Source organism: Pyxicephalus adspersus, chromosome W (assembly GCF_032062135.1).
Source record: "Pyxicephalus adspersus chromosome W, UCB_Pads_2.0, whole genome shotgun sequence".
NCBI classification, from domain to species: Eukaryota; Metazoa; Chordata; class Amphibia; order Anura; family Pyxicephalidae; genus Pyxicephalus; species Pyxicephalus adspersus.
Genome location: NC_092870.1, coordinates 3,743,664 through 3,763,210, shown reverse-complemented (window position 1 = coordinate 3,763,210; position 19,547 = coordinate 3,743,664). Strand labels below are relative to the sequence as shown.

The following is a 19,547-nucleotide window of genomic DNA, read 5'->3' as shown; positions in this document are numbered from 1 at the left end:
TATCTACTAGAACCCTATTCGGACATATTTCTGTAAGTTACAGGTCTACAATTTAAAATAAAAAATTTCATGAAAACCTGTAACACTTTTGGTACAGAAATCTAGACATCAGTGTAATGCTCAGGTGGTTAACTATCACATCTTTGCTTTGTGCAATACTAGGAGGAGAATTAGATTTGATCTTCAGGCTACTCAAGCAACCATAATCTTAATCTTCACAATAATATCCCTCTATAATTTGCCTGTTCCTCTTTTTCAGTGAATATATACACCTCTGTAAAAAAATGTATTATTTCATCTAGCCTGTATATAATCATATTTGTAATTAAAAGAAAACGCTAAATAATGTCCCTCTTCTCTAGGTTTTAATTAGCAGCACAAGATGCACTCAAGTGTCTGCAAAGCGGTTATATGGAGAAAACGGCTCAGGGAATAAAGTCGAATCAGTTGACATATGGTAAAACACATATTTGCTTAATTCGTAAGAGGTATTCATGCGCTAAAACTGTTGGCTATAAATGTTACACATAAACGTATAACTAACACAATTTCATAACACTCATCAAATTACGCCACTCGAAATCCAAACTGGGACTGTACCATTGTTGCATCATCCCCTATTATTTCCGCAAATTGGAACCATCCGTCACCCGGAAGAACTCTGCTTTTCTCTAGCTCTTCCCTTTCCTGTAGCAGCAAGCCGCGACAATGGTGAGTGAGATGTTGTGCTCATGTGTAATCTGGATTCATCCTTAGATATTGGAGTTTCAGCCAACGATTTTAAAGTGCTGGGAGAGGTGGGACAGTGTATACAATGATTCGTAAACTCTGTTGTTTGTATGCGGCTTGATAGGAGATAGATAGGTATCTTTAAACCTCGTCTATCCGGCTAAAGTCGGAAAGGCCCATTTTTCTTCAGTCAGTGTGCTTTAAGGCATAACATCTCTTGTCACTGAAATCTTTATGCCCATTATCTTTTTCCGGAAAAAGTTTGCAGATCTTTTGTACAGTTTCTTCAAGGGTTTTTTTTTTTCAGTAGCAATGTGAATGCACAGTGTAACTCCCGCCATTAATAAAAATGTGACTTTTTTTTTTTTTTATCTTTTTACATCTTCTGATCTAGTGTAGTATACTGCATTTCTTGTTAACACAGTAAGGCAAGTGTGGATCAGGCAGCTAGATTACCATAGCAGAGAAGATCAGAAGGATACAAGATAAGTTAATAGAAATTTATTGTGCCTTAGAAATAGTGTGAAATACAAAGTTATAAACAATCAAATAATCAGAACTTTAGTTTCTGTTTCAGCGTAATAGCGATCTTCCTGCCCCTGCTAAGTGGCGTAGGACAAGCTTTGCACATCTGTTTTGAAATAAGAGCCTTAAATACTGCTGGCTGTATGATTTATTGTTACACGTTGTTAAAATGTGGTAGCTGCATTCATTTTTTTTTCTCCCTATAGAATTCTCTATAAAATCGCTAAAACTTTAGACTTCAGCAGGTTTTTGTTTTTTGTGGCACATGGATTAAATGGTATTGTGCTAATACATTATAGCGTTGGACCGGACCTTTACTAGCCAGTCATCCATGTAAAGTCCTCTAGGCTTTTGGTTGGATTGTAAGTGTCAGTCAATCATGGTGCCTGAAGTGTAACAATTTAACTACCCTTCAAAGTGAAAAATGACACCATTGCAGATGAACAATTTTTCCATGTATGGTTTGGGACTAAGGCTCTTCTAATATGTTAGACTTTGCCAGTGTACCTGTTGAGCAAAAAAATAAAACCCTGGACTTAGGCAAATTGGGGAAGACCCCTCAAACTGTCTGAAGGACTCATCTACGCAGGTACTACATTTGGTGAAAAGAAATCTGTGATTTCTTCAAACCTTTTAGAGCAGTGATTTCTGTAGTGGCTTGGCTGTCATCAGCAACCTGTCCAATCTGGGGCAATCAAAAGTTTTCTAAAGTTAAAGCGGAACTAAAAAAGGGACATTGCCTCACCCTTCTGCAATCAAATAAATATACTTGCCTTATAATCGTATGTTTCATCACAGGCTCCACCATCTTTCCTAATCTCTTCTGGGTTTCCGATCCTCTGCTATATTGGTTGGACAGGATGATGTTCATTCGGTCCTGGGGAAGTATGTGTTATTGCAGGGGGACGTTGCCTGTCATTTTCCAATATAAAGACCTGCTTAGTTGCAGATTTTCTAAGCAGACCCATACTTCCACTTTAGGATGGTAAACTATTTCTTTGCTCATAGGAGAGCCCTGGTGTACCAGGGTTTAGGTTTGCTGTATAGGTTTTAGTTCGCATAAGTGTTTTTAGCCCCCCCCATTCACCTGACCAACCCAAGCAAAGCGAGAAAGCAATTTGTAGCGGTGTAGGTAACAGTGCAGTAAAATATAAGCTAAATGCATATAGGTTATTGTTTAGTCACAATAAAAGTTGGTTTTGATTTTTTTTTTTTTTTTTTTTTTTTAAATGTTTTGCTTACAAGGATGTGTTAAACTGATCTTTGCATGAGCAAGGTTAAAGTAACTTTTATAATGCTAACTTGTAAATGTACATTTTGTTCATAGGCTAAAATCAAGGCCCGTGACCTGCGCGGTAAGAAGAAGGAAGAGTTGTTAAAGCAGTTGGATGACCTTAAGGTTGAACTGTCACAGCTCAGAGTTGCTAAGGTTACAGGAGGAGCTGCTTCAAAGCTGTCTAAAATGTCAGTATGTTTTACTTGTGTGTATTTGTAGTGCAGTGGTGGCATAGGTTGTTTAAATATTTTTGAACAAAGGGGTTTGTTTGGAAAATTTGGTCAAAAGGAAAGGCGTGTAGATTTTCTTGATTTTTAGAATAAGTCTCTAGGGATTGTTTACTCAGCGTTTTAAAAAAAAAATGTCCTTGCTGTTTTTTGTTTTTAACTGCCTAAAATGCCCCTAACAGCTTGTACTGAAATGTTCTAAATTCTAACAAACTTAATATTGGATATCTATTTGCATTTACTTGCACTGAAATGTCAGTCCCCTTAGTGGCGCTGGCTGTGTCAGTTTGCATCCATGAAAAATAAAACTTATCTATGGAAGCGGCCATCTTCACATGCTATCCACTCCTGGCCGTTTTCTCTGCCTACGGCCCTCCCTCACTGCACGAGCTCCCCACCAAGGCTTTCTATCAAAATTCAGTGTTTTGTCCTCTGTGATTGGTTGGTGCAGATGTTACTCCAGATCAGGCCCCCCACATCCTAGTGCCACATCAGACCCATGTACAGTATCATAAATATCCCCCTCTGTGGAGGCTGTTTCCACCCCTTTCTGTGGAGCCAGTGTCCCCAATACACCCGGTGTGCAGCCTCCTTGCTGAGTGCTCTGAAGCTGATACCCCTCACTTACTGCATCTGTCATAAGCAGACTGTGGCTGTGCTGCTGCAGATGAGGCATCATCACATGACCGGAAAGAGAGGGGAAAAAAAAAGCACTTAACTTGTACACCACTCACACTGCTCTGGTTTGGTCTTTATTTAAGTGTCCCCCACCCCCTTGGATGTCAATCTCCTTGGCAGCCTTCAGTGCCCTCTTTATTGATGTGGGCGTGGATAGCCTGGGGGGGGAGTAGTCAGAGCAGTTTGGTAACTGGTGAGCTGCTGTACAATTGCTTAAATGCTGATCCTTCAGTTTTGCTTAGTTGCTGAGGCTCCTCTGTGCTGATTCCAGAGATCATCTAGAGTAGTGATTAATGATTCGTATTCTGAATGGTCTAAGGTTATTAGTGGTGTACCCCAGGGTTCAGTATTGGGACCTTTACTGTTTAACATCTTTATAAATAATATAGAGTTTGGGATTAAAAGTACCATTTCTGTGTTTGCAGATGACACCAAACTATGTAATGGAATTAAGTCCATACAGAATGTCTATCATACAGAATGTCTATAATCTACAAGCAGACCTGGATGTACTGTTTGATTGGGCAGCCAAGTGGCAAATGATATTTAATATAGATAAATGTAAAGTTATGTACTAACAACATCAGAGTTCTCCCCAGCCCGTTTTTGGGGTGCTATTGGGGCTCACCTGCAGTGAATATTCCGCCCAGCACATTTTCAGCAGCTGTGAACAGACAATGGAGAGGCTGCTCTGCTCCCTCCCTTCTCAGTTGATAAGAGCTGATAGCTGATTAGAGCCAGCTGAGTGAGAAGAGCACAGCTATGAAAAGATCACAGGGACACAGGCTGTCCCTCCCCCTCTCATAGCTGTGCCTTGTCTTTAAAAAAAAAAAAAAAAAAAAAACATACACATTGTCTTTGCCCAGTGGGCGTGTGTCATTATCAGAGCAGTGTGTATAAATGCAGCATGTCATTCCTCAGTCTTACAGCTCTCTGTGATTAAACCTTCAAATCCCCTAAACTGTATGTCATAAGGGAACACTTATAGTTACCACCAATCACAATTTCATTGGGGTATTAAAAGCAAGTGTGCCTTGAAATCCTAAATTAAAAATGGTATTTGGGGGCATAGAAAGAAGCTTTGTAGAAGGGCACCAAAATTTATACTTATCCCTCACAAATCTTTAACTGATACTAAGTTACCCTATCTGCTTCTCTTCTTTGAACCCCAATTTCCCTAGAATGGTGGGGTGTACAAAGCTGAAAATGTAGGTGCACACCTTTGGATAACCCCCACCCCCACTAAAATTTTGTTACTATGGCAAACGCACTGCCCTGTTACACATTACTGCCCACTTCTAACACTGGAACCCCAATTTCTCTGGAATGGGGAGGTGTAGGAAACTTAAAATGTGTGGGGAACATCTGTGGATAACACCCCTAAAGTTTTATCACAATGGCATCATTAGAACATAAAAAACTCTGCCCATCAAAACCAAATTGGGGTTTAGGTACTGCTAGGGTAAGTCATGGGTAATAGGGCAGCACGTTTTGATGGGCAGACTTTATGTATTGATGCCAAGGAGATGAAAGTTTGGGGGGTGTTAGCCACAAATGTCCCCCACTTGCACCTATGATTCTGTTTACCTGCACCTCTCTGTTCTAGAGAAATTGGGGTTCAAGGTAGGGAAGCGGACAGTTAGATGGGCAGAGGTTTTTATGTTCTAATGATGCCATGCTAATTAAATTTTAGGGGTTTATACATTGTTCCCCACTTGCACCTACATTTTCAGTTTCCTGCACCTCCCCATTGCAGATAATTGAGGTTCAAAGAACAGAAGCAGAAAGGGCAGCATAGTATTACAATTATATCTTGGTGAAAGGTAGGTAAAATATTTAGGGGGCCCCCACCCCAATGCTTCTTGCTATGTAAGTGGCCCCAGGGTTCCTTAATTTGCATTTTCAATTTTGGGCTCCTAGGTGCACTTTCTTTTAAAACAGCGACCCAAATGTTCAATTTCCACAAGTTTTTAAACTCATGATCCCCATATTTTGAAGTTCTTGAAATTAAAAAAAAAAAAAGAAATGTTGGTTATTAGTAGCTATGAGTGTCCCCAGTGTACCCTAAAAATTTTAGTAATTACAACCAACAATTTAGGAGATCTAAAGGATTGAACGCAATGAGTTGTTAGGCTGCAGAACATGACAAGCAGACTTTATATACACACACACACACACACGCACACGCACACACTTATACTGCGGGTAGATAAATTTCACAGGAAGTTTTTGTTTTTGGATGAGATGAGATGAGGAGAGGAGGGTGCTGGCTGTCCTGCCCCCATCTGTGATCACATGCATGATGCTCTTTGTGTTACCTAGGTATAGCACTAGAAGGTGACATCTGAAGTTAGGCTGAATTCACACTGGCAGTAAGGTTACATTTGCTGTGTTTACCCCTCACTTTCCTCTCACCAGGAACCACTGCTGGTTGGAAAACTGCTAGGCCTGAAAAGCCCAGCCGTTGTCACTGGTTAGCAATCCCTGGTGCCCAGCCGTTGTCACTGGTTAGCAATCCCTGGTGCCCAGCCGTTGTCACTGGTTAGCAATTTAGCAATCCCTGGTGCCCAGCCGTTGTCACTGGTTAGCAATCCCTGGTGCCCAGCCGTTGTCACTGGTTAGCAATCCCTGGTGCCCAGCCGTTGCCAAGAAGTAGTCACTCAGGAGGGGCATTTTTTTTTACTGCCAATGTGAACTAAGCCTAATCTGTTAAGCCACATTGATCACAATATTACACTACTACAAGGGATTACACTATTAAAACATGGAACTCTAGGGAGTTGGATTAAAATACACAGCACTGGACTGTTGGGGCATAATACAAAAAAACAAAATTGTACATTCTAACAAGCCAGGCATTAGAAAGTTAGAACAAAGTATAGGGCCAGGTAGAATACGAACACAATAGCAGGGATTACTGGATACCTATGGCATAAATAACTAGAGCTCCAAATTTGCTGTGTCTAGCCCCGCCCACTTTTTTATCACCCGGCTGAAAACAAATTCTAGGGAGAACACTGAACATGCATGCTTCATACTGTCTAGAGGGAATACATTTGGGGCAGTCAGAAATGGAAAAGGACCTGGGGGTTCTGGTAGATCAGAGATTTAACCTTTTGTCTGCCCCAGATAAGCAGTGCAAATAAGCCCCAGCCAGGTTTACAGTTTATTGCTGTGAATGCTTGGAATGCTTTGATCATTCAGTCCTGTCAGAGGATCCAGCTGTCAGATGACTGCTCTCCCTATAGAAACTAGTCTCATACTGTCCCCCTAGTGACAAGTGGACATAAATACACATTACAGCAGTGGCCTTGTAGGCAGTATTCACCCTAGATACATTGTTTCAGGCCAATCAAATAAGTTATAACAATCAACAACTTGCTACACTGCCTACCCTTCTTCCTACTACCTCCTACTTCTCCCTACAGCATCCCTGAGGCTCCCTGATCTTTGAGAGTCTAGATATGTGTGCCAAATGTAATGTGGCGCTGTACAACCCTGTTTTCAAAATGTCCACACATTGATGAAATTCTAAAAGATGCTTTCCCCACTTTGTTATAATACACTAACAGGTGACCGTGGAATAATTAGTAGCAAGGAAATGTCACAAATAAGAAATAACAAAATTTGCAAAAATAAATTGGCCCGGAGCACTTGCAAGCCACTAAATAAAATGGCGGTTAAAAGAATGCAATGCCAAGCTGCAATATCTAAAGCTAGTAAAGTACTTTCTTGTAATAAGAGAGGAAATAGACTGCAGAGATGGAGACATTATCCTGCCCCTGTACAAAGCATTGGTCAGACCACATCTGGAATATGCAGTCCAGTTTTGGGCTCCAGTTCACAAAAAGGACATTGTGGGATTGGAGAGAGTGCAGAGAAGGGCAACTAAACTAATAAAAGGAATGGAGGAACTATGATTGGCCTATATAAATGGTCTTTAGAGACCTTGATTCACAATTCACTTTAAGATCATTACAAAGGACAAGGGGGCACTGTTTGTGTTTATCTCTGGATAAGGAAGATTCTTCACTGTAAGGTCTGTGAAAGTATGGACTAGGCTCCCTCAGGAAGTATTTTCAGCAACTACTGTGGATTGCTTTAAGAAAAAGCTGCATGCTTTTGTAGAAGCACATAATATAACTGGGACAACAGACTGTCAATCCAGGGAACATTAGATTGACTCCTTGGATCAGGAAGGTTCTGAAGAACGTTCTGTGGAACTATCGGCCCAACCAGATCTCTTAACCATATCCAGCAGATTAAGGTTGCCTATCGCTACTATTCTTCAACTCTAGCAGTCCTGTCACGAGAGTGCAAAGATTGTAGAAAGAACACTCCCCCCTCCCCAGCTCATTGATTCTGTAGTGTTTTCACCAACAAGGTAGTGACTACAGAGCAGCAGGTAAAAGCCTATTGGCAGAGGTTGGTGCTGTTGTAGGGAGCGATGAAATTTTTAGAAACATATTTCATAAAGCGGACCTAAATTCAAAAATTTTACTTTACATAAAAGGGTAGATAACAGTACTGGGGTAACACATTGTGTGTTTTGGCAAATGCCAACTTGCCCAATGTAACTTCTACTAGAAAAATTGGGATGTGTAATAAAATCTAAAAGGTTCCTACAATGTTGGTCCCATTCAGAGCTTACCTTTTAACTTTCCTGGCAGTATTCCCGAGTGTGGCTCGTGGTGGATTTTTCATACCAAAAGAGGTAACCCTGAGCCACACTCGGGGTGGAATGGCCAGGGAGTTTAAAACCCCTAACTGGTTCCAGCGGCATCCTCCAGCGATGCCTGTTGCATCCTCTTCCCCTGGCGATGCCAGGCATCTGCGATTGTGAACGTTGGGGACGCGAGGCCAGGGGTAGCAGATACCGGCAGGGCATCAGCTCGCCAGTCTTCGGCTTGAGGGTTGGGACCATTGGGCAGGTAGGCGGCACCAGGCGGGAAATTTAAAATAATGAGCAATTAAATGTACCGCTTTTACTTTTAAAAATCCTCATTAATCATACCGCCAGGGAGGTTAAGAAGGGCTATTGGCGCTCATGGTGAAATCTTGCATGGAAAGTGATACAGGAATATCTGTTCATATTCAGTGTTTTGGCATTTATAAATTTAATGATTTTATTCATTTTTTTTATAGCCGCGTTGTTCGAAAATCCATCGCCAGAGTTCTGACCGTAATCAACCAGACACAAAAAGAAAACTTGAGGAAGTTTTACAAAGTTGGTACTTTTTTTTTTTTTTTTTTTTTTTTTTGGAAAATTCGAATAATTTTGTATTGGATTTAATACAAAATAGCTGTAAAGTCCAAAACAAAGAAATCTTTATCTAATAAATATATAATTTTATATATATAGTACATGATACTTTACAGTTATTACATGTTTCACTATTTGTTTTATTTATTTTTTCCACCAGATTTTTGTATTTTTTATTTAAAGTTTAATATTTGGGTGAGTTATGCCTAAGAATTATAGACCTACAATGTAAAATAAATTTCCATGCAAAAAATTGTAACGCTATTTGCGTGGAAATACGGACAGTATTAGAACGGTAGGGGGGGTTAAAGACCTTGTTGATTTTATCTGGTGAAGTGGAACTGTTTATTATTAAACATGATTTATTTAGCGCCAACATATTACACAGTGATGTACGTTAAATAGGGATTGCAAATGACAGATGAATACAGACAGTGGAACACAGGAGGAGAGGACCCTGCCCCGAAACTGTCAAAAATTGTTTGCACTTGCATATCTTCCGACCCAGAGGGAGTAAAGAAATTTTATTGATAGAGAAATATTTATACTCCAGATTGGGGGGTAGAACTTCATGTATAAAAAGCTTTAAGGGTTGTAATTAACCCAATCTGAATGAAAAAGATATATTAAGAGTCTATAAAATCAACTGATAATTAGAGAATCTGCTGAATGCTATAAGTGAATAGTAAGGTTCCTACCAGAAATGAGTGATGCTTTTCACAGGATCAGCCACTGGGGCTGTCAGGAGGAGTAGACTTGCAGCCGAAGGCTGTATGTGTTCCAAAACCCGCCTAACAAAGTCGTGGTGGTTGGCATCTCGGGGATCCGATGGTGCATGCACAGGGTCCCAAGGGGTGCGTGCGCATTGAGACTAGGGAGAAAGCCAGCCAGCTAATCGGCTTCTCCATGTGCAGCTGCTGATCTGCCCAGAAGAGGGCTAAGTCCAGTGTGTGTCTGGATGTAAGCTGTATCTGCCACCAGGAGTATACTGACTTTCACAGCTAGCCGCAATTTAACTTGGTGTCCTTCACTTTGAATTTGTACTTTATACTTTTCTGGGCATGTGGGCGGTTTGGGCTCTCCTTAGCTTCTTCTTATGATCTTTCTGGGCGTCTAATGTGCTCTGTTACAGGGTAATTGCTGCAAACATCAGTTCTCTAGTAAGCTTTCGCTTGGAATGAACTGTCAGAATTTTCCAAAAAATAAACTTCCCTTGCTCCGTTCCATTTCTGATTTTTCTGAGCACCAATTATGACTTTTATAGTTGATGGTGGTTCCACACCAGTCTGCTATTTTGCCCAGGCTCCTAGCTTTGGCTGTCATAGCACTGAAACCCAAACCATGGTGGAATGGATCTAAGCAGGGTAAGCCTTGAAGTGACCTTTGTCACTGGGCTCTGGTTCATAGTTTAAAACATGATCCTTACCTTCCTAGTTCGATAGTTTTATCAGTAGATGGCTGTTGTAGAGAACCTTTAGGGCCCAAAAAAAAAAAAGTTTTGATCTGAGATTTGTTAAGATCTAGAATCATTATGTATTACCTTATGAGAAATTATCATTTTTACAATACATTACTGTTTGTTCTGTTTGTTAAACTTATTATCATGGCTGACGTCTATACAATTGACAAATTTCTGTAATTTATTGCATCTTTCCCTTAATACACTTAGACGACTAACTGAATTTGACCAACTGTGTACCCAATCGAGTCCACTCGACACCTGCTTTCTTTAGTTTATAAACTCCTTATAGGCTATTAGATACAGCTACGCCTGAATTTGTCCCTATTTGGCATAGGGAATTGGTACACGAGATTGCAGAGTCAGACTGGCAGTCAACCTTTTGAACTAACACATAAATCTTCTGTTTGTGGATATACTCGGGAGAAAAACCGCAAAATACTATCTTGTTGGTATAGGGATCCAGTCTCCCTCCATCGCATGTTCCTTCTGCTCCCAGCACATGTTGGAGAATCAGAATGGAAGAGGGGACCTACTACATTGTTGGCCATGTCCAATTTTGCAACCATTTTGAAGAGTTGTTTACTATCTGCTCTGCCTTATATGGTAGGCCCCTACCATGGTTCCCTAAAGCAAGCGTACTCTCCATAATGCCTAACACCCCTGGTTTTTATAAGAAAACATTTGATAACGATTGTATGGACAAGTTCACTGCCCGTTGGCCGTGTTGGAAGCATTTTAGCTCCTCATCCTTTATGAAAAGTAAACTAGGCCTCACTAACCCCCAATCCAGTCTACCCTAGATTCTGTGTTCCCATAAGAACCTAATTTCCTTACCCTGCCCCGTAATCCCCTTTCTCACTCTTATCCTCAAAAAAATGAGTAAGGCACAAGTTGGTTTGTACTGGTTGTTATTTTGTTTTTCATATGCATACAATGTAACAATACAATTCCACATACAATGATCAAACCAATTATGTTTCAATCTATATGTTGTATTATCTTCTTCAAGTTAGATTGTCTCGTTGTTTTATTTCTCACTATTGTGTACTGAGCCTATGTCCTTTAGGTCACTGTTCCCCACACTTTTCGTATTAATGTTATATACTGTACTGTATTTTCTATGCAAAATTTAATATACATATTGACTCAAAAGCATGATCATTGTGCCCTTGTACAAGTACACAACTAGTTGTCAATTTTTTTTTCTTCTGATGTTTGTTTGGCTCACTTAGTTTTACACTTTTTGCCTTGGTTATGCAGGGATCCTAAATTACCCAGCATACCTGGACCAGTGAGTGCCCAAATGCATTGCCATGCTTTCCGCAGCAGGATAATCCTGACCTGGTTGCAGCTTTGGGAACAAGCATGCCAGAGGTGCCAAAAAAACTCAATTGAATCTGAAACCTCTGAAGCAGCGTATACGGTCTTGACATCACACTTGTTCTGCTAAGGTAGCTCATATCTCCCCCCCCTTCCCCCCAACAGCCTCACCACCTTCTATTGCCCTTATTACCCCTATTTTACATCTACTACTACTATTAAATTTTCATCTGTATGCTAAAACCCTATGAAGTCTTTAGCAAATTACTAAAGGGTTTCCCAACAATAAAAGTTAAATCTACTGTAGTTAGTCTATAAATTTGAGCCTTTTTAAACATGGGCATCACATTGGCCTTGTAGCACGTTTATTTGGTATTTAAAATTTGCATACAGTGGTTTTGTAATTTTTTACAGGACTCAATGGTGTAAGGATTCTGTTAAGGTGCCTTATTCCCCTTTGGACCCCCTTCCTTCCCCTCTTCTGTCTTTGAACCATGTTAATTTTTAGCTATTGTGGTTCTTTGAGAGAGTGGGTGTGTACTAAAAACCTGGCAATCGGCTGTGGCTGCTCCCCGCCCACCTTGTACTGTGGTATAATCCCACCCCTCCTGTAGCATGTAAGCTGTGTCTGTTTCCATGCAGCTGTCATTATCCCCAACTACATATACCCTAACACCCAGTGTCATAGAAATGTGACCTTTTCAGGGGACCCTGAGAGCTCTTAATAAAAAACCATGGCAATGAGCATTAGGGTACTGTTGATTCACTCTGTGCAGTGGAAATTTTTAAGAAACTTTAAAGCTATGCGTTCAGACTGGCAGTGAGGTTGTGTTGCGGTTACCCCTTCCTCATGCTATAAAACCCTGCCTGGGGGGAAAAGCTCAGTAGCACTCACTACTGCCTGGAGTCAAATCTACAGACACTGCAGTGCGGAGGACTGAGCAGCCTGTGGGGTGCCTGTTACACATAGCTGGACCCATACTTTATATGACCCCCAGTTTTTCTGGAAAAGAGGGATGTTGAAATGTGGGAACCAGTAGGAAACCTCTTCCGCATTACAATGTTATCTCCATCATATCATGCTACCCTGTCACACACATCTATTCCCTTACTCTCTGAACCCCAGATTCTCTGTAAGAATAGGGAAGTGTAACTGCAAGTGCAGGACTCTTATGGCTAACTCCCCCCTAAAATTTCATCCCTATGGCGTCATCACAAGAAAAAAAAAAAAAAAAAAAACCTGTCATACTGTCCTACCCTGTCACACATTGCTGGTCCCTTACCTTCTGTGAACCCTAATATCTCAGGAACTGGGAGATGTAGGGACCTGAAGATGTAGTGGGAAGACCATGTACCCCTTTGGCCATCTGTCACATGAATTCGATTTCTCTAAAAGTACATATAGAGATTTGGGGGTACAAAGGTAAGTGGCCCCCTTTAACTGACAGGACGCATTGTATGGTGTGGTTTCGGGTCTTTGGTACAGGAATGGTGAGTGGGGAGCAATAAATAACCAGCCAGCTCTGTATGATCGCTTTAGTTTTGTATCGTTCAATTATAAAATTAGCATCAAATGGTGAGTGCAGAAATTCTTGATTTGTCGTCTTACTTAGTGCATGTCCATTACGATAACTAGAAATCTTTCAATTTCATTTTAAAAACTATTCTAGTTTTAACCACCCAGGCGTTTAACCCGACCTTGGTTCGGGGTAAAAACACTTGCAGAAAGCGTTTACCCTAAACTTTTCTCAGGTGGTTAAAAAAAGAAACAGCCTTCTCTTACCTGGTGCCGCTGTGATCATTCCGTGTTCTGTTGTTCCAGCGTCATTCTCCAGCGTCGTTTTCCAGCGTCGTTCTCCGTCTCCAGCGTCCGGTGTCTGCCTTCTCCGTCGGCTGCTTCTTCCCTCGGTGTTCGCGTGTACGTCGGCGCGGGTGCCCATCAGCGGGTGCCCTCCAGCGTCGTTCTCCGTCTCCAGCGTCCGGTGTCTGCCTTCTCCGTCGGCTGCTTCTTCCCTCGGTGTTCGCGTGTACGTCGGCGCGTGTGCCCATCAGCGGGAAATTCAAACTCATTTTGTATTGGATTGAATACAAACTCCTGTATCCAATACAAAATAATATAAAATAAAGACAAGTAATAACTTGGAAATAAATTGAAAATTCAACTAAAGTTGTTTTTTTTTTGTTTTGTTTTTTTTTGTTTTTTAAAAAAAATGTATTAAATTTATAAAATTTTGGACATATTTCGGTGAGTTATGCGGTAATTCGGTGAATTATAAGTAATCAGTAATTCGGTGAATTATAGCCTACAATCTAAAATAAATTTCTATGCAAAAAATGTAACACTTTTTGCATGGAAGTTCGGGAAGAATTAGAACACCCGGTGTTCGCGTATGCGTCCCTTGGCGATTTCTGATGTCAGTGCATGCGCCCGTCGATGGGTTTTAGTGGGAAATTCAAATATTTTGTGTTAGATTCAATACAAAGTCCTGTATCCAATCCAATACAAAATATATTTATGTGGTTTTGTCTATAGGTATGTGGCGTTTTAAAATTTACCACACTAGGGAAGTGTTTTAGAAAAATATATTACTATACAGTATACTGAATTATTGCATTTTCAGTATTTTTGATTTATTTATATATTCCTGTTTAAACTGATTTTGTGTGTGTTTTTTTTTTTTTTTTTTTTTTTTTTTTTTTTACATGATTGTGTGTTCCAAACATTTTTTATATTCATGATATCTACTAGACCCTTGTTCGGACAAATTTCTGTAAAGCTGCGTACACACCTGCAATTTTTCTCGTTGGAAAGGATCTTTCACGATCCTTTCCAACGAGAAAAGACTGCACGATGCATGAACGATGCTGTACATACAGCACCGTTCATGCTCTATGGAGAGGGGAGGGGGAGAGCGACGGAGCGGCACCCTGCTGCGCGCTCTCCCCTTCCCTTTCATTAGGATCGGTCGTCGTCCATCGTCCATGGATCCGCCAGGACGGTCGTCGGACGACGACCGACTGTACACACAGCAGATTTTCGCCCGATAATTGGCCGATACCGATAATTGGCCGATACCGATTATCGGGCGAGAAAAATTTGCCGTGTGTACGCAGCTTAAGTTACAGGTCTACGATGTAAAAAAAAAAAAAATTTCATGAAAAACAGTGTACCGCTTTTGGTACAGAAATCTAGACATCAGTGAAATGCTCGGGTGGTTAAACATACTTCTTTGTTTGCATTGTGGCCCACAAGATTTATCTCAATGTCGGCAGCGGCCCCCAGATGAAAAAAGGTTGGGCACCACTGGTGTAAGAAGCTTAAATCAGACTTGATTCTTTAACTGTTTATATGTAAAACTGTTTGAAGGTTTGCTTTTTTTGTAACCTTTTCATTTTTGTTCCAATTTTTATTTTGATTTTTTATTTGTAATTTTCCTTTATCTTTTAAGTGTTTTTTATTTATAGTTTTTTAAGCCAAATTAGTTTTTAGCTTTTAAACTTGCCCATGGCAATATCTTTTGCAGTATTTGCACACAGTTGTATTGAAACCTTCCCATTTCTATTATGGCCACTGCTAACCAAGTTTTCTTTACATGAGCATTTGTAATAAGCTCTGTTTTATTTGAGTTTGTTTAGCAGAACATAAATTCTAGTTGAGCCATTTTTTAAACTGTACCATAAAATTGTTGTCTTTACAAATTTCTGCCCTCATGCCATTTCAGCACAGCTGACAGTTTCAGGGTTAAACATTTCTCCTAGTATCTGTCTCAACCCTGTGCAGCAATTCGAAGACTACCACCTTATTACCAAAGATGCACTTTTATGCATACCAACCCCATTTGGTCTTTTCATTGGATCGCTTCCATTACGAGTGCGTGGCCATTCCTGATTAAGCGTCAGCAGCACTCTTTTATGACATTCTTTGGTAACTATCATAGAGTGCAAAGCCAAATCTTTCATATGGTGAGGCTACCAGTACAACCAATGCTAATGGTACCAATACTGTCGATGTGAATACTGTGTTTAATTACTGTAGTTTGCAAACGTAGCCTTTTCGGATTGAAATTACTAAACTGATCAATTTGCTTTGCATTTTGACTGGTTGCTGTAAAAAAAAAAAATGCTTTAGTTTTGTTTGTTCTGTGTGTGTATTATGGTAATAAAAATATGCCTTGCTTTAACAGGGCAAGAAATACAAGCCTTTGGATTTGAGGCCTAAGAAGACCAGGGCTCTGAGGCGCAGGCTGAACAAAAATGAAGAGTCTTTGAGGACTAAAAAACAGCAAAGAAAAGAGCGCCTGTACTCCATGCGCAAGTTTGCTATCAAGGCATAAGTCTTGTGTTAAATAAATCTGGTTATTTTTTTGTGGCCGATCTCAGTGTTTTACTTTACTAGATAAATACATTTTTACCTCCAAAGACTTTCTATGTTTACAATTGCATGCTTTCATCTGTAAAGTATATTAACCTTTCTGTAAGGACATACTGAGCCACCTATAAGGCAGCTCAGTGGAAAGTCCTAACATGATTCTTCTCTGAATCCTCAGACGGAAATAATGCCTGTGTGTGTAGAGATATATATTCTCTGACCTTGAACAATCAAGGTAACTATGTGGTGGAAGCCATTGATGGGAATAGTGCAAATATGCAGTGACAAAAGCTCCTGGGATCCCAAAATGCTTACTGTGAGATGACTTTAATTCTGTCTGAAGATTTGTAATCAGAAAATGGGAGTTGGATAACAGTAAGGTGTCAAAGCCAATCACTTCTACTTTTAAAATGATCAAAGGCAGTAAACGGTTTGTCTTATGTGATAAAGCCCCATCACGAAATCTGACTTTTAAAATAAAAATATTTAGTAGTAGAGGATAACTTGCATGGTTCCCCACAAATACTAATGCGAAGTATAGCAGGAGATAATTTCTGTGACCTATCAATTCTTTTTTGTGCTTGCTCTTCTCGCTGCTGCTAAAATTTGTTTTGAATTGGGCTGATGTACATGGTTGGATGAGAATCTAATGTATACAGAGGTTGTCCTAATAAACTACAATACAGGTTGACAATCAGAAATCCGTCAACCTCCGGACCAGAGTGCTGGATTTGCGAAAATTCTGGATTTTTTTTTTTTGTTTTTTTAATATACTTCCACACAGGCTAGTCTTCCTCTTGCAGCACCATGGACATCTGGCACAGTTCCAGGGAGCAGGCAGCAGGGACGTCTCAACGTGTATTTAGTTTAGCATGCAAGACCTAATGGCTGTTTCTGCAGAACAGTGCCATGAAACATTAGTGGCCAAACAGTGTATTGCAGTCCCTGTATTCAAAAAGCAATCTAAAATTTATGCTGGCGAAATGAAGGATCCAGATTATCGATGGCCGGATTTTTGATTGTCAACCTATACAAGTGAAGAGAGGAGAGCACAAAGAGGTGCCCTTCTCTTGTCCTACCAGAGCTGCGGGTTGCAGGCGGACCTAACTGATATCAAGTAGGTGGAGGTACCTGCTATCTACACCTGAAGTGATCCATCTGCTAATAAGAAAGAGGCTGTCCTGTGAGCTAACAGCAGCAGAGGTAAGATCACTGGATGGTGCACTTCTCTGTGCCTGGTACTGACACATTCTGCACTCATCATTTAAAAAATGCTCCTAGTCAAGGCTACAAAAGTACCTACATTATAGCTTAAATGTTTTCAAAGACTTATTGCCTTGATTTAAGCTAATCTTTAGGCTTTAATTGGAGTTGAACATCTAGGATATATGAGGGGGTGCTGAGAAGTTCCTGGCTTTGACCCCTTTCAGATGGAATAGAAAAATGTGTGAGGGCATGACAGCCTAATATCTTAGTATATAACTGCAAATCTCAGGTCTGAGATTCTTAACTGTTTTTTCTTTTAGTGAGAAGCTGTGATGGCAGAGGCACAAGCAAGTTTCACGTCGTTGGAGTTAACAAGCCGTCCTGAAGATTTTGTTTCTCCAGGGAAAGGAAAGACACTTCTCCCCCAGTGTTTGTGACATCTCAGTGTGAATGTCCTTTGCTGACTTTCCCCGGAGAAACAAAAACTTAATGACGGCCCGTAACTCCAACGACGTGAAACTTGCTTGTGCCTCTGCCATCACAGCTTCTCACTAAAAGAAAAAACAGTTTTAAGAATCTCGAAGACCTGAGATTTGCACAGTTACATACTAAGATATTAGGCTGTCATATGCCCCCACACTAATTTTTCTATTTCATCTGGAAAGGGGCAAAGCCAGGAACTTCTCAGCACCCCCCTCGTATGTCTAGGGTTAGTGATTCAGTGGGTAATAACACTGTCTCTGTTATGGTATAAGGCTTCCTGTGCTTTCACATGGACACCAAATTCTAACCCTGCTATCCGAATGATGTAGTTGGATTGAATTGTGGGTCCAGGCAACTTTCTTCCAATCTGCTCTTGTAAAATTTTGGTGAGCCTGTGTGGATTGTCATCTCAACTACCTGGTATCTGACAGGAGTGACCCCCAGTGTAGTTTTCCTTCTGTAACGTATCTGGCCTTTTTTTTTTTTTGTTTTTTTTTTTGTTTAGCTGGAACCAGTCTGCCAATTTTTTGACCATTGAAAGGCATTTTTATCATGGTTGTGCATGATCCCAGATCAACAGTTTCTAGCACTAGTAACCATGGCAAATTAAAGTCCCTTTAAAGTTGGTGGCCTTTCTTCCCCATTCTGATCTTGGATGCAGAACACATACATGCCCACAGCTCCGCTAGGACTGCAGGAGCGATCAAGAAAACCCTGCTCTGTGATTGGCTGAGAAAAGGGGAAGGGCTCAAGCGTCATCAGGGTTTCCCTTTTCTCAGCTATTCAGCACTAGAGGTCCTCATTTGCCCATGCTGGCAACAGTCCCACTGCTGTGCTCATGCCATGAATGCAGCTGTGGGAATCATCCTGTGGGATAAAATTTTTTTTTTGTACAGGTTAACATGGTGACACATGTCTTGTCTTGTGTGTAAAATTTTTTTAACCCTTTTAGGGTAAAAAAAAGGTTTTATGAACCCCTATATTTATTCCCTGAAAGTGTTAAAAGTAAAACTTAAACACTTATGTAAAATATGTTATGGGCGATTATAAACTTTTTTTAGCGGTTTAATCCCTGAAGGTAAATCCCTCTTCAGGGGGTGTTCCCTGGTGGTGGGCGGAGCCATTAGGGCAGGTTAGGCCTAGTGTGCTCCGGCCCACCACATAAATGGGCTAGCGGCCGTAAAACTTTGCCGACCCGTGTGTTAAAGGCTTTAGTTCCACACATTTTTATGCAATCTTTTTGTTCAACCCACTGAATAAAAGGTGAAAGTCTGCAGTTCAACTGCATTTGAGTTGTTTAATTTAAAATTACTGATTAAACTGGTGGTAATGTTAAGTTGTCTCTGTCCAAATATTTATGGACCTAACTATATATTACAGGTTTCAGTATTTTTATGCACCCTTGTTTTAACAGATTTTTTTTTTTTAAGTTTATTAATAAATCTTGGACATATTTCAGTGAGTTTTGCCTAAGATCTACATGCCTACAATGTAAAATAAATTTTCATGAAAAGCAATGTACTGCTTTTATACATATAAATCTCAACAGAAATGAACCGCCCAGGAGATTTAAGAGTTACAAGATGTTGCAGAAGAGCTCACCCATCATTTTTACATGTGTTTTTAAAACAGTCTGGCTGGACCCAGCCTAAAGTTCCCACGAGCTATAGCTCTTCTCAACTACAGGAAACGCAACTAAAGATTTTAAAAGACTTCCAGCAACAATCAATGTCATTTCTAATGTTAGAATTCTGCCTCGTGCAATCGCTCCTTTAGCTACAGTATTTTTTTTTTTACCCAGACTGCCACTGCACGGTTGGGGTCTCGCCTCACAGCTAAAGGCTCATTTGGCAAATCAAAGGGTATGCTAGCCCTAAGCAGAGAAGGTATAATCAACTTGTCATTTTCAGACATATGCCATTCTCTGTTGTCCTATGTGCAACCCCACCCCCCTTTTGTGGTGATCAGCTGAGGAGCTTATGTTCCTCTACTTTGTTGTTGTGGTGGGT

The 19,547-nt window shown here is 40.4% G+C and overlaps 1 protein-coding gene across 3 annotated transcripts; it reads left to right on the top strand.

Moving 5' to 3' along the window:
- Positions 1-438: 438 nt before the first annotated feature.
- On the top strand, positions 439-15,854 carry LOC140342808 (large ribosomal subunit protein uL29-like). Of its 3 annotated transcripts, none has more exons than XM_072429160.1 (4): positions 439-457; positions 2,582-2,718; positions 8,581-8,662; positions 15,665-15,854. In XM_072429160.1, the coding sequence occupies exons 1-4, from the start codon at positions 455-457 to the stop codon at positions 15,812-15,814; spliced, it is 372 nt and encodes a 123-aa protein (XP_072285261.1). In that variant the 5' UTR covers positions 439-454; the 3' UTR covers positions 15,815-15,854. The 3 variants fall into 3 exon arrangements, with proteins under 3 accessions (XP_072285261.1, XP_072285260.1, XP_072285259.1); XM_072429159.1 differs by lacking the exon at positions 439-457 and adding an exon at positions 560-711; XM_072429158.1 differs by lacking the exon at positions 439-457 and adding an exon at positions 702-797.
- The last annotated feature ends 3,693 nt before the right edge of the window (positions 15,855-19,547 follow it).

What these genes read in the sequence shown, in the direction of transcription:
- LOC140342808 (XM_072429158.1), top strand. Translation starts at nt 732, where the DNA reads ATGTGTAATCTGGATTCATCCTTAGATATTGGAGTTTCAGCCAACGAT. An exon ending in GCTTCAAAGCTGTCTAAAAT is followed by an intron (nt 2,719 to 8,580) that starts GTCAGTATGTTT and finishes TTTTTTTTATAG; the next exon opens with CCGCGTTGTTCGAAAATCCA. An exon ending in ACTTGAGGAAGTTTTACAAA is followed by an intron (nt 8,663 to 15,664) that starts GTTGGTACTTTT and finishes TTGCTTTAACAG; the next exon opens with GGCAAGAAATACAAGCCTTT.